The sequence below is a fragment of the Vanellus vanellus genome, assembly GCF_965231255.1.
Source record: "Vanellus vanellus genome assembly, chromosome: 15".
Lineage (NCBI taxonomy): Eukaryota > Metazoa > Chordata > Aves > Charadriiformes > Charadriidae > Vanellus > Vanellus vanellus.
Genome location: NC_138920.1, coordinates 13,406,358 through 13,420,136, shown reverse-complemented (window position 1 = coordinate 13,420,136; position 13,779 = coordinate 13,406,358). Strand labels below are relative to the sequence as shown.

At 58.9% G+C, this 13,779-nt stretch overlaps 1 protein-coding gene across 1 annotated transcript in view; it reads right to left on the bottom strand.

Annotated features, from left to right (window-relative positions):
• NOL4L (nucleolar protein 4 like) overlaps positions 1–11,819 on the bottom strand; it is a gene marked incomplete at its 5' end in the record, with an annotated part of 62,434 nt that extends 50,615 nt beyond the window's left edge. The window contains one exon of the mRNA XM_082491314.1: positions 11,511–11,819. Within this exon, the coding sequence (XP_082347440.1) occupies positions 11,511–11,819 (309 nt within the window). The remainder of the gene's footprint in view (positions 1–11,510) is intronic.
• Positions 11,820–13,779: the final 1,960 nt, after the last annotated feature.

The window sequence follows — 13,779 nt, the reverse complement described above, 5'->3', positions numbered from 1 at the left end:
GTATTGCTCATAATAAAAAGAACCCATCAGAAGAATATGGGAAATGCTCTCACTTACAGATTTTGCTCTTTTTTCCTCCCAGTAATATTTTGCTGGGAAATTTTTCTGATAATTTCTGGTTGAAAAATTGGGGGAAAGCCGTTGCTGAAATGTTGATGATGATTCTCTGTGCTAAGTATTTATGTCATTTTGCACAAACCACCAAGCAAACATGAAGTCCCATCCTGTGCTTACAGCTACAGCCCTACTTACTGCAGTAAAAACAGCCCTGACTCTGCTGATCAGATGAGCTTCACTCCGGCCCAGGAGAGTTAATTTCTCCAGGGGAAACCAAAGCACAAAGAAGAAGTCATTTGCCCAAAGCTACGCGTTGACTCAGGCCAGGAGCCGGCGGACCGGTGTGCCCGAGGGCCCCAGCCACCAGCCTGCGCTGGGTGCATTCGCATTGTTTCTCTATCCAGGACTGTACACAATACTTTTTTTTTTTTGCAAAGTAAATACTTCCTTGTGAGGGGGAGCCGGGCGCATTATTTTTAGATGGCAAACAAAGATGAGGTGTATGTCTTTCAGTGGGGGGCAGGCGCCTCTTACCAGCGAGCTGCTCTTTCAGCAGCCGCAGCTGAGCTGTCGAGATGGGTCCAGGCCTTTGCTCTGACCTCGACTTATTCCTCTCCCGGCTCCCAGCCCTGGGAATGAAAACACAGCGGCCTGGGAGGGGCGAGCCTGGAAATGGCAGCCCTGCCTCCAGCCGCCGAGAGGGCCCAGGTGGGCTGCGGGCTTTGCTGCGGGGGCTCCTCGCTGGCCGGTGCCGAGGGGAGGCGGGTGGGCAGCAGGGTCTGGCGGATGGCTGCTCCCCCGGGGAACGGGGCTGCCATCCATCCTGGGGCCTGGAGGAGAAGCCCGGCAGGCAGAGAGGTTTGCTGGGATGCCTGCTCAGAGGCTTGCTGGGATGCCTGCTCTGCCTGGGAGGCAGAGGACATTTTGCACTGTGCAGGAGAGCAGAGCTGCCTCCCTGCGAGCACCGGGCTGTGTGCCGGCAGGAGCCGCTGGATCTGGCACGCAGAGGTAAGCGCAGCGGTCCCCAATAAATGTGACCCCGTGCCTGCATGCCAGAAATGAGCGGGGAGCCAGCGCTGCCCTGCCTGCGGGCAGCGTTACAGGGCAGGCGAGCAGGCTGTTTGAAGGGTAGCAAAACACTGGGTGCCGTGGAGCAGCCTAAGCTGCTGTCAGAGCACCGTTTCTCTCAGTTCTGGTGAGAAAGGCTGCTGTGGCCTCGTGAGCAGAGCACCCGACTGACCTGCCTGGAAAATCGCTCCCCTGGGGCCGCTGTCTTCCCACCCGTCAACTGGGAACCACGGCACTGCTTGGCTCTGCGGTGTGCCATGACCGGCGCAGAAGAAGCGTCGCATGGTAGCTTGCTAACAGGGAAGGTGTCACAGACAATATTATTTGTGGATTATGATAATGTTGCAGTATTTTTTACTATTTTGAAATAGGTAGAGTTATAATGTGACTTGGGTTTTTTTTAATAAATCTGTAAAGATGGCTAGCTATTGCTTAATGTCATTTGGATCTTGTTTTACATTATTGGGGGGGATATGCTGCAGGGGGGGGAAGAAGGGGGGAAAATAGTAGACTGCATTTATAATTAGAAGAGAATTTATATTCCGTAGTGTCCTGAAAGAAATCTAAAACTAGAAATCTAAAAAATATTGAAAATATATACCTGTAACACAAACTCAGAACACGTTTAGAGATGGCTCTTTGTTGAAGTAACTTATCACTGTGAGCAATCTCCACAGCACCGAGGCACTAATCTAACAAAGATCACTACCAAAGCAAAACCTTTCAAGTTGGAGGGGGACAAGGCACTGTAACAAGTGATGAGGTTACCTGTCACAGCAAGGTGACCCCTCTCTTCCTGGGAATAGACCCAGCAGAGTTTGGGCAGCCACGCGGCATCACCAGACCTACAGTGAGGACACGGGGATGTCAAAACGAAACTAAGTAGGAGGAGGCATAGAGCAGCAGCGGCAGTTCAGCTCGTCAGTGGCAAGCAAAATTATGTAAAATAAGTTACAAATGATGCTACAGTGAATCAAGGTCAGGCTGGGCTGAGAGGCTGAGCCCGGGATGCACGGCATCCTGGTGTCAGCTCCCTGCTCCCTGGCAATTTGGAGTATGTGGGCCACACTCGGAGACTCCCACAGGAACAGCAAGATGTGCCTCTAGGAAAATGCTGACAGCTCAGCAGCTGTTCACAGGGGGGTAAAATGCCTGCACGCCCTTCCGTCCCAAAACCCAGCCTCCTCACCAGGTAAGGGCACTGCAGGACTTGAGCCCTGCCGTGCCACGGTGCCTTCAGCACAGCCCGTCCCTGGCGCCGTTGCCTGGAAATGCCGATGTCCCGCTTTACAACACCACGTCGCTCACTGCTGCTCCCTGTGAGCGCACGCTGGGTTCAAGAATACTGTGCCTTAAATGCGGCTGGTGATGAACCATGACGGTCATGCTGGACTCCATCATCCCCTTTCCCACCATGGGAACCCAGCAAAACACAAGGCAGCTACCCTCGGTGACAGCAGGCACCTACTGTTGTCACCATGTGCATTTATTCTGGGCTGCGCATGCGGCTCTGCAGGGGTGGGGTGTCCTACACAGGGAATTGAGGGGGCATGGAGGAGAGATGTTGATGGAAATCCATTAGGTCTCTCCCTGCATTGAGGTAAACCCTCCTTTGTATTCTGGATGTTTCCAACATAAGCGCACAAGGTGGACCCCCAACTCTCCAAAATCTGAGCTCTGACTTGTAAATAATGCCCAGGAAGGATTCCACGTTAACCTGGGATGGCCACGTGGATTTTCTTGAGCTCTTGACTGAGACTACACATGGGGGGAGCAGAAGTCAAACATGTTGTTTAACGCTCCATCATGGGACTCCATCCATAGAGACTCCTCTCCCAGGTCTGACACAGGTCAGCAACATCCCACCACATGTGGTCTAACAGCCGCATCACCGCAGGTTGGACACATGGGTCATATGGAGCTGCTTCACATCTGTGTCCCCCTGGTTTTCTGTGAGTCTGTGTCTCCAAACAGGGATGCTACTGGGAGCAGAAGAAAGGGAGGGCAAACCAAATGGGGCAGGGAAGCCAGAAAATTAATATAACCTGCCCTCTGCATGAAGAATAAATTGGCAGCTGACAGGTTATAATCTGTGCAAGCAGGATCTTCACAGGAGAGGTGAAGTCTCCATTGGGGGCCAATTGGATGGTTAATTAGGAGGACAAAGCTGAGGATTCGTGAAAATGTTTATGAAATGGTGCTTGGCAAAGGAGCCTCTGAGAAACGCTCATCAGAGAGGAGTTGCTTTTGGTTAGGAGGAGGAAACATGAGGGTGAAACAGCAGAACCGAGCACCGAGAGAGAAAATAGCAATGCAAACATCTGTAAGAGGGACGGGGGATTCCCAAGTGCAGTGCAGAGGAGTTCAGGGAAGGACCCTATGACATCTAATTTTTCTAGAAATACATGGGCCGTATCCTCCCTCTTCCTCCTCCCTCCCTGGTCCCCACCCCTGTGACCAAAAAAGCCGGGGCAGTGCGGAGCAGCCTCTTGAGGTAGCTGGCAGGCAGCCGCCGCGGCCAGCCAATCGGCGCTCCGTTCCCCGTGCAGAGAAGGGCACGAGGAAAGCAATTAAACCGAAGCTTTGATTAGGACTCACAGATGACTGCTTGTGTTAGAAATGCCTGAGCTTCTTTAAGCGTCTTGGCGGTGGCTGGAGCCGGCCTGATCCCCCATCCCCTCCTCGGCGCGTTGCTGCTGCAGCGGGAGCGTGACTGATGCTCTCTGTCCCACACACGGCTCCGAGAGCTCAGAGGTAGGAACCAGTTGCTAAGAGACAGGACCGTACTTTCCAGCCCACATCCAGACCTTTGTCACCAGCTCAAGGGCTTTCTGCTGGATCAAAACGCCCAACGCAGGTGAGTGGCAGCAGGCAGGCCTCCTCCCAGCCCGGCAAAGATGCCCGGTCCCGGCTCAGGGAGCCGCACGACCGGCATCCAAACGACTGATGGGAATGACAAACGTGAATGCAGCCCCAAGGAACCAGCTCCCCCGGGCTGGCTGCTTGTCCCAGTGCCGTGAGACAGCAAACTGGAATGCCCCGTTGGTAACTGGGCACCAGTATGGACGGTACTTGCAGCACCAAAACCCAGAAGGTTTGGGATGTCTCGGCAGCGTGGATGAGTGCATGACTCAGGGTTTGCTTTGAGATCACTCCTTCACACGCAAGCCAGCCAGGAGTCCCAAACTTTATTCTCCTTTTTTTGGGGGGGATTCCTGATGAGTCTGAAATCCATTTTTAGCCCACAGACTCCTATAACAGAGACCCATCACCGTAGCTGGCAAGCAGAAAGCCCAAACTCTGAGCCGAAGAGAGTGCGTTACCCCATCTTCCCCAGAACGCCTCCCTCCCTCTCGGTGAGGAACGGGTCCATCTGAGCCACCGGCATCGCCTCTGCCTGCGTGTCGGAAGGGAAACGTGTTCCTCTGGGCTGCCGAGCCGAAGCAGAGCATGGGCGGAGAGAAACCATCCACACAGCAGCTCGGTTTCCCGCCTGTCATTCCATGAAGGGCCCTGTACTGCACTGGTAGGACACAACTGGCCTCCCCTTAACTTAACTCCGCTGCCTTAATCTCAGAGACGCAGGGAAGAAGCCCTTACACCAAACCTCTGCTCTCACTGTCTGCTGCCATACACACGCACACACAGTCTGCAGCTATTTCTCCTCAAATAAATTGCTACTCTTTGGCACCAGCCACAGAAGTGGAAATCAGCAGCATTCCAACAAAGATGACGATTCTGGCCGACAGGTACCGGCCTTCGCTACAATCAGCTAATTAAACCAGGCACCGAAACTCGGTGGTGGCTTTGGCCCATCTTGATGCAATTCTTTAGAGGTGGGGCACAGCTAATATCAGATACGGGGAAGGTAATTGCTAATTTGCACTAAATAAAGAGAGAGGAATATGAATTCCTCTGTCACAGCAATGCAGACAAGGTTTTGGGAAGCCAGAGCATCCGCGCGGGACAGGTGAATGGACATCCCATCGATGCTCCTCCTCCACGCCTCTGTGGTTTCCCCGCCATTTGTTTGCCCACAACATAAATTCACAGACTGCTCATATCAGGCCTAACGTAAGTGCAAAACCAAAACTGTACAAATTATATTAGCAAGAGCTTATTGCTGAGAATGGTTTGGACAAAGAGATTCTTGAGAAAGTCCTCACTGAAAGGAGTGTGGTCACCTCTCCGAGTCTCTGCGGCTGTCCTTGGTCAGCGACTGAATTCCCCTCTGAGTCACAGCCCATGAGGAGAGGTGAGAACAGCCTACATGTCGCTCTTACAGACAGTCCTCTGCGCTCCTCTTTAATTCAGGGATCTGAGTGCTTGGACCCCTCTTCCTTTGCAAAGGGGTGACGTAACCTGAAGAGTCGGAATAACGGCACCTCATCAGCCCTGGATTTCTTTCCATTTTAGCTTCATTTAACAAGGCCTTGCAGAGCTGTGCTTTGTTTGTTTGCTCTTTTACCTTCTTCAGAACAATACCCACCAAGAACCACAAACCTGAAAGCAATTGTGGGGTGAGGGAGATAACTTTTGGATGAAAGTTATCCAAAAAACGCTGTCCCTCTCGGATCAGCAATGCTGTCGGTGTTTCTGGAATCACGTAGGACATACAGTGTAGATGGTAGAGAGAGATTATTCTTTTAGAAACTCTTCAGTCAGACATGTATCGAGGGACTGGGATGAGAGATGGGATGCAGGACCTTTGCTGATGCAACTACAGGTCTTGCGAGGACCGGTGACCAAAGCCAGTCCCTGAGGCTGAGGCTGTCTGGGGACAGTGGTATCTCCCGCTGGACCTGCGCCATGTGCGCTGTATCACACCACCAACAACCATGGTGGGGCTGCCTTACAGTCAGGCTTGGAGCCTTGGCAGAAAAAAAAAGAAAGCAAGGACTGAATTAGATGCTGTTTTCCCCCCTTATCCCTAGAAATGGCTTCAGCAGGCTGTCCCGGAGGGGTGGGAGTGGGCAGGAGCTGGAAATGGGCTCCGCTGCCAACTCTCCTGCTCCCAGCTCAGCAAGGAACTTCATTCTGCCAGTCTGCGTAACTGCAGATCGTCAGAGCTCTTTAAATTCACCTTGCAAAGGTACCGGAGGCTTTTGCTGCTGCCAGCTCTCGGGCCCGGAGGACTGGGTGTCACCGCTGTGACTTGTACCACGAGCAGCTTCAGAAGTAAAAACTGGTCCTGATGTTGTGCGAACTTGGAGCTGAATCTGGAAGGGATATTGATGTAGGAGATTTCCTCTAGACGGGGTTGGATGGGACCGAGCACCCGGGCCAGCATCGTGCCAGTCTCCTAAGCGCACATTGAAATGTAAACCTGCCATCGGTTCAGCTCCTTGGAAAAGGCTGCGCTGCCCCGCGTGCGCAGGGGTGGGCTATTTCATAGCAGGTGAAGGCTCTGCGTGCTCTAAGGAAGGCTTGTGCTATAGAACTAATAGACAGTTTCTCAGATAATACCCTCAGGCCCATTTGCCTTGTCTAAGGCTCTTCTGAATGGGCTTGATTTATTTTTTTTCATCACTTGAAGTCCACAGAAAGTCTAAGTGGTTATTCACATAGTGAAAACCTTCTGTTGACTAATGTTCTTAGAGGTTATAGATGTGCAGCTTTTGGGGGCACTGAATATGGGCATTGAAGGGTACTTGTACCAGGAAAAATGTAGCCTCTATTAGCTGTTGGAGCAGCATCTTTCCAACATGCCCGGCTTCTCAGCTCAAGCGTTCTGCCACTGTGCCGTGCTGTCCCAAGGCCTGGCACCGCGGCTTTCGCATCGCAACGCTCCCTGTCTCCGGAGCTCAAATGTATTTAGGGATGGGCTGTACTGTGAGATTTATCCCATGTCCCGTGTGACGCTATTCCTGCTGTCGGTGAAAGGCCTCCATCCATTTTGCTTTTTGGCCTCATCAAATTCTCTTTACAGCACTCCCCCTGCGATAGTATCTTTCCTCGGGTGAGTGTCACCAGGCATGACAGTGAAATAATTTCGAACATCTGGTGGCTCTGGGGGAGCCAGCACAGGTGAACTGTACTTGTACAACACCAGCAACCCACCCGCACGAATGTCCTCAGCCCTTCAGTAATGCCTACGGGAACCCCAGAACCTCGTGTCAGCTCTGCCGGGGACAGGGAGAGAGCAGGAAAGCAAAATCAAATGCAGGCGAGCGCTGAAGAGGCTACCCGATGCCCGAGCCTCCGCGCAGTCCCCGAAGGGCCGGTCTGACACCGGGCTCCCCCTGCCTCATCCCGCAGTCCTCCAGCCTGCATCACGGCCTGCCAGGATGAATCCGTCCTGCGAGGCTGGCCACCGCTCCGGAGTTGTGACAAGCACGCACGGGCGAAGTACGGCATTGATTTAGAGACCGTGCGTAACCGTTCCCGCAGCTAATGCCCGAACCGAAGTCTGAGGCAAACCCTCCCCTGCACACCCTGCTGCTACAGCCACATCCATCTGCATCGTCCCTTGTCACCAAAGCGCTGTCCATTTCCCTGCGCCGTGTCTCCATCTCACTCTACATTTGTATGAGAAAGACTGTCTAAATGATGCTAAATGCTTAGGACAAGAGGGACACGAGATTATAATGAACTGCATCTTAGCACCTTGTCACAAACAAATTCTCCCACAGTTCTTAGCAAATCTGGGGAGAAGGGAGAGCGCTGCACATTCAGTACCAGGGTTCAGTCCAGCCCGAAGGTAACGAGGTGTTTTACACCTTAGCATGCATTATCCACGTGAAAGAAGGGCAGACCTGGGCACTTTGGGCTGTATCCATTGTCTGTGCTGCAGTAGCACACAAAGATACCCTCCTCCTCAGTACAGCCTAAATGTGCTTTTTTTTCAACTCCTTGACCTAAAGGATGCAGCATCCAGCCCGTACCTGAATAGGGCTGTCAGGCAACAATGTCCTACACTGCTAAACCTCACGTGTTTATCTGCGTAGGGGTTTTTTAATTGTATGTGTTAAATGTCCAGCATCTTTGGGACGTTCATCTGGGAAAAAGAAATCTGAACAGTCTCTGTGCCAGACATCCGTCCGCACTGCTGTTCCTATTCCCAGTGCATTCTTTGAGAAGACCACCATCTGCTCTGACCACCACCTAAGGCAGATGCCCCCTTCTCAGTGCACAGTCCCAGCTCTCAAGCCACCCAAATCTGATTAGGCCTGTTCTGATTGAGAGGCCTGGAGGAGGGCAAGGGAAAGTTACTCAGGAGAGAAAATAATAACCACATGTTAATTATGTTTGCGCTACAGATGCGCAGAAAATACACAAACCAGCTCAGGATGTGTAAGCCAAAAGGAAAAAAATCTACCATCTTGCTGCTGGGGGGTTATTCTTTTTTGCATTTGGGATTGTTTTTATTTTTTTTTTTTTCCAGAGGAGGAGTGGCCCCAGCCCCGTCAGGAGAAGGAAAGATCTTATCCCCACTGCTGCCCTCTACACGCTCTTTACCACCTCTCTTCTAGCTTGCACTCCCGGTACCTCGGATTTCCTGTAGCGACCTGCAGATACGGCGCAGCGGCGCGCACCTCCCCGCCTCCCCCCGCACTGCACCCGCCTGGGTGTTGTGCTCTGCCTGACTCTTTGGCGGTGGGACAGTCCCGAACACGCTGCTGCTTCTCCGGCAGATGTGCTCCGAGAAGGACGAGCGGACAGGACGAGCGGTATCAGGTTGCTGAGGAGCACAGCCAGGAGAAAGCAACTGAAATGCCGCTCCAGAAGTATTTGGGAAAAGCAGCTAAACAGGCATTAAACCACAATACACGCTTTACTGTCAAGCAAAAGGCTCATATCAGCTTCATGAATTATTTGACTGCATGCATGGGAGAAATTAAATACACCCACAAATCCAGCCCAAACCACCGAGGACAAGGAGAGCACTGAATTATCAGGAGCTGAAGAAAATCCCTGTCAAGTTATCTCTAAATTTGAGAGCCACTTCAGGCAAACCCAAAAGGCAGCAACTGCATCCATCTGAAACTGTCCACGGGATTCCCGGCAGAGAGGGGCAAGGTGGGCTGGGGAGGGCCGGGACAGAGGCAACAACTTCTACAGAACCAGCACCGGAGGATTTGGGGGAGCGCAACGACTGGTACCCCCTACAGCCAGTGGCTCTGTAAAGCGCTCCCAGCCCTGACGTCCGGCAGGCGCCGCAGGGCGCTGGGAAATAAGCGGTATTGCCCCTCGGAAAATTCAGTTGTCCCCCGAGGGCATGCCTGCTTTTTGTTTGTTGGTTTACGGGAGCAGGGGTGTATCGCCTATCTGTAGCCTGCAGGGACTCTGCCACGGAAGATGCGGGGGCCTAGACATGCTCCTTGCTGAAACTTCATCTGTGCAGAAGCCCTTTGGGAATATGCGGGCTTGCGCCGGCCTGGTTGAGCTGCTGACCCTAGGGACCCCCTCACGGACAAAAGGGAGGGGGCGTCTAGCTAGCAGCAGGGTCGAGGGAGTCTGGCTCGGCCTCTCTGGGGTACCATGACTCTGCAGCATTTGGAAGATCTGGGATAGAGTCGCCGGCTTAGATGGAGAGGACCCGGGGGAAGCGCGGAACGGGGGTACCGCTCCTAATCCGCCCTCGGCGGGGGCTCTTTGGTGTGTGTGTGGGGAGAAGCGGGAGAGAAAGGCTGCAAAGAGGTCTCAAAAAAAAAAAAAAAATCGCGAAGAATTTTTTTGGGGGCATGGCATGGGGGAGGGGGGCTGCAAGGGGAGAAAGAAAGGCGCCTCTGAGCACCACGAAGGGAAAAGGAGAAATAATGACCCTTCCCCCTCCCCCCAATAATAAGGCAGACCAGATGGGAGGTAAATAGTGCGTTTAGAAGCATTTGCCACAGATGGGCTGCCCTCAATGGAAGCATCCTCCAGCCACATCAATGCTGGAGTCTGTGTGTGCACAGAAAACACTGCACCCTTTAGAGCAGCGGCAGCAGCAGCAGCAGCAGCAGCGGGGAGAGGAGGGGAGGGACGGGGGGGGACGGGGGGGGGGGGGGAAGAAAAAAAAAAAAACCTCCCGGAGCCCTTCTGTGCCCGCTGGCCCGGAGCAGTCCCCCGGCGGGGCGGCGGACCGTCCGTCCATCCGTCCGTCCGTCCGTCCGCCCCCCCCCCCCCATCCCCGGTCAGCGGGGCCGGGGCATCGCCACCGCGCCGGGCGCACCCCTGCGCGTAGGGCCGCTAAAGTTGCGCGTTTCCCTCCGCGCCGGGGAGCGGAGCGCGCTCGGGACGGGAACAATGGGGCGGCGGGGCAGCCCCGGGCGGCGGCGGGGCGGGGAGGCAGGCGGCAGGGACGGACGGACAGAGGGAGGGAGGGAGAGAGGGAGGGAGGGAGAGAGAGAGAGAGAGAGGGAGGGAGGGAGGCGGCCGGTGCGCCCCGCGCCGCCGGCCCGGCGGGGCGCCGAACAATGAGGCTCCGGCGGGGGAGTTTCCCGGGACGGCGGCCCGCGGGCAGGCGCGGGGGGGGGGGGGGGGGGGGGAGCGGCTGCCCTAATCCGGGCTCTGCCGCTGCCCGCATCCCCCCACCCCCCCCCGCCTCCTCCTTCCCCGGGGCACCGGCTGCAGCGGCCGCGCCGGGGCGGGCAGCGCCGCGGGACGCCGGGGCCGGGCGAGCCGCAGCGGGGCCGGGCTCGCTCCGCTCCGCTCCGCTCGGCGCGGCGACCGGGCGGGCAGGGCGCGGCGGCGGCGGCGGGGGAGGGCGGGGGGTGCCGGCGCCCCCTCCCCGCCGCTCTCTGCCCTTGACTGCAGACCTGTCCCCGGCTGTGGGGCGGATGGGAAATGCCGGGCGAACGTGATCGGACGGGGCGGGGGGGGGGTGGGGGGGTGAGGGGCGGTACGGCCCGCACCGGGCGGCGGCGCACCCCCCCCCTCCCCCGGCGCGGGGGCAGGTGCATGGCGGCGGCGGGCGCGGGGCACCGCCACCACCCCCCCCCGCGCCGGCAGCGCCCGGGGACGGCGACCGCACCGGATGGGACGGGGACGGGGAAAGGAGAGGGGGGGCGGCGGAAGGTGCGAGGCTCCGGGCGGGCGCCTCTCCCCATCCGCATCCCCGGGCGGGTCGGGGCGGCGGGGGCGCGGCGGGTGCCCCGGGGAGCGGCGGGGGCTGCGGGAGCGGTCGGGCCCCGCGTCGCGCCCCGCATGGGGCATGCGCGCTCCCGGCGGCCGGCGGCGCGGCGGGGCTGGGCCGCCCGGTGCTGACGGGACAGGGCCGGCGCGGCGGTGGCGGTGGCGAGGACGGGGGGCCCCGGGGGTGCCCGCCCCCGCCCCGGGTAAACCCCCCCACACACCCACGCACCCACCTCCCCGCCCGCAACCCCCGGGGAGGACAGACAGACACGGACAGGCAGGCAGACAGACAGACACAGAGCCCCCGGGGCACGGAGCGCACTAACCGTTCCCGTTTTCACCGGCACATATACCACCACTTGACCCATCTTCGTCGCCTCCCTGGTGCCGTTTCCCAGGCGGAAGCCCTTGGACCGGACCCAGAACTGGAACTTGCCTTTCTCCCCCCCGCCGGAGCCGCCGCCGGAGCCGGATCCCCCCTGCAGCACCTCGGCGATGCGCTGGTACTTGCTCCGGGTCACCGTCTTGGTTTTGGCCGAGTCCCCGTAGGTGCGCAGGCACCAGTCCCGGAACTGCCGCCCCAGTTCGCTGTCCCCGGGGCGGCTCCCCCGCAGCAGCAACGGCGGCTTCGGCATCGCCCGGCCGGCGGCGGCGGCGGTTAGCGGCGGTGGCGGCGGCGGTAGCGGCGGCGGCGGCGCCCGGCCCCGCGCCCTGTCCCGGAGCGGGCGGAGGGGCAGCCGGGGCGGCGCGGTGAGCCCGGCCGGCTCTGGAACGGCGCGGCCCGGGACGGTCTGCGGGGGCGACGGTCGGGATGGAGCGGGGAGGGAGGGAAGGGAGGGAGGGAAGGGAAAGGGGAGGGGGGGGCGGGGATGGGGAGGGTGGCCGGGGGGCTCGGACAGCGACCCGGCGAGCCGGGCGGAGGGAGGCACCGGCGGCGCCAGCAGCAGCAGCAGCCGCTCCTGTCACAGGATCACAGGCGGCTCCGGCTCGTCCCCCCTCCCTCCCTCCGCCCGCCCGCCTGCCCGTCCCTGCCTCCTCCGCCCCCCTCCGGCCGCCTCCTCCTCTCAGCGGGATCCCACCTGTTAGAGCGGCCGCTCCGCCGCCGTCGGGCCCCCCACCCCCAACACCCCCCCCAACCCCTCCCCCGGGTCGGACCGCCCCGGGGCCACCGCTTCCCCCCCCAATAGCACCACCACCCCCCCTCGCACCGCCCCGGCCCTCGTGCTCCGCACCGGCCGCCCACCGCTTCCCGCAGCGCCGCCGGTGGGATGCGCTCGGCCGGTCCCCCCCTCCCCTCCTCCCCTCCCCGCTCCCCCGGCCCGGACGGGCCGGGGAGGGGAGGAGGGGAGGGGGGCGACCGGCCGAGCCGAGGGGCGCGGGTCCAGGTGCCGGTCCCAGACAAAGGGCCGGCGGGGCGCACGTGTGCGGCGGGACGGGCCGGTGGGGGCGGAGGCGGGCACCTGCCGAGCCGCCGCAGAACCGGGGAGGAGCCGCGGGATGGGGGGGGGTGGGGGGGGAGTGTGTAGCGGTAACGGTAACGGTAGAAGGTTTCTACCGCCCCGCCGGAACGGTCTGGAACGAACGGGACGGAACAGGGAATACCGGGATCGCCCCGCAGCGCCCTCGATCGGGGCTGACCGGAGCGACTGGGGTTTGTCCCGCCGGACCGGGAGAGCCGCACCCCGCCTCGAATCCGGCCCCGGGGCAACCCCGGAGCGGGAGACAAAGGCCGGACCCCGGCCCCGGTGCCTCGCTGCGCTCGCCCCGTAGCCGCCCCCGCCCTCCGCGCCTGTTCCCCGGGCAGGAGCCGGGAGAGCATCCTCGCTGTGTCCCGGCGGGAGGGGGGGCGCTGCGGCCGGGCAGCTGTCCCGCGGCGTGACCGAGCCCCGCCACTGCAGGGGAGCGGGGGGGCGCTCGGGCGACAGTCCCACTCCTCCGTCTCCGAGGGGTCTCTGGTGGTGGGCGGTCACAGCTGGTCCGGGGGGGGCGAGATGGGGCCGCCAGTCCCAGTCGGCAGCTGTGGCTCCCCGGCAGTCACACGCATGTGCCGTGTTTCTGGTGGTGCCATGCGTGTGCTCGCTGTCCATCAGTGCCATGTATGTGGTCCCAGGCTGTGCATCAGTGCCACGCGTGTGCTCCCTGTCCCTCAGTGTCACATGTAGTCCTGGTCTGTCCATCAGTGCCATACATGTGGTCCCTGTCTGTCCAGTAGTACCATGTGTGTGCTCCTGGTCTGTCCATTGGTACCCCGTGTGTGCTCCATGCCCACCCGGCAGTGCCAGGCATGTGCTCCATCAATGCCATGCATGGTGTCCCAGGCTGTGCATCAGTGCCATGCGTGTGCTCCCTGTCCATCAGTGCCACATGTAGTCCTGGTCTGCCCATTAGTGCCATACACATGGTCCCTGTCTGTCCATCGATGCCACGTGTGTGCTCCATGCCCACCCAGCAGTGCCACATGTGTGCTCCATCAATGCCATTCATGTGGTCCCAGTCTGTCCGTTGATGCCACATGTGTGCTCCTGGTCTGTCCATCAGTACCCCATGTGTGCTCCATGCCCACCCAGCTGTGCCATGTGTGTGCTCCTGGCCTGT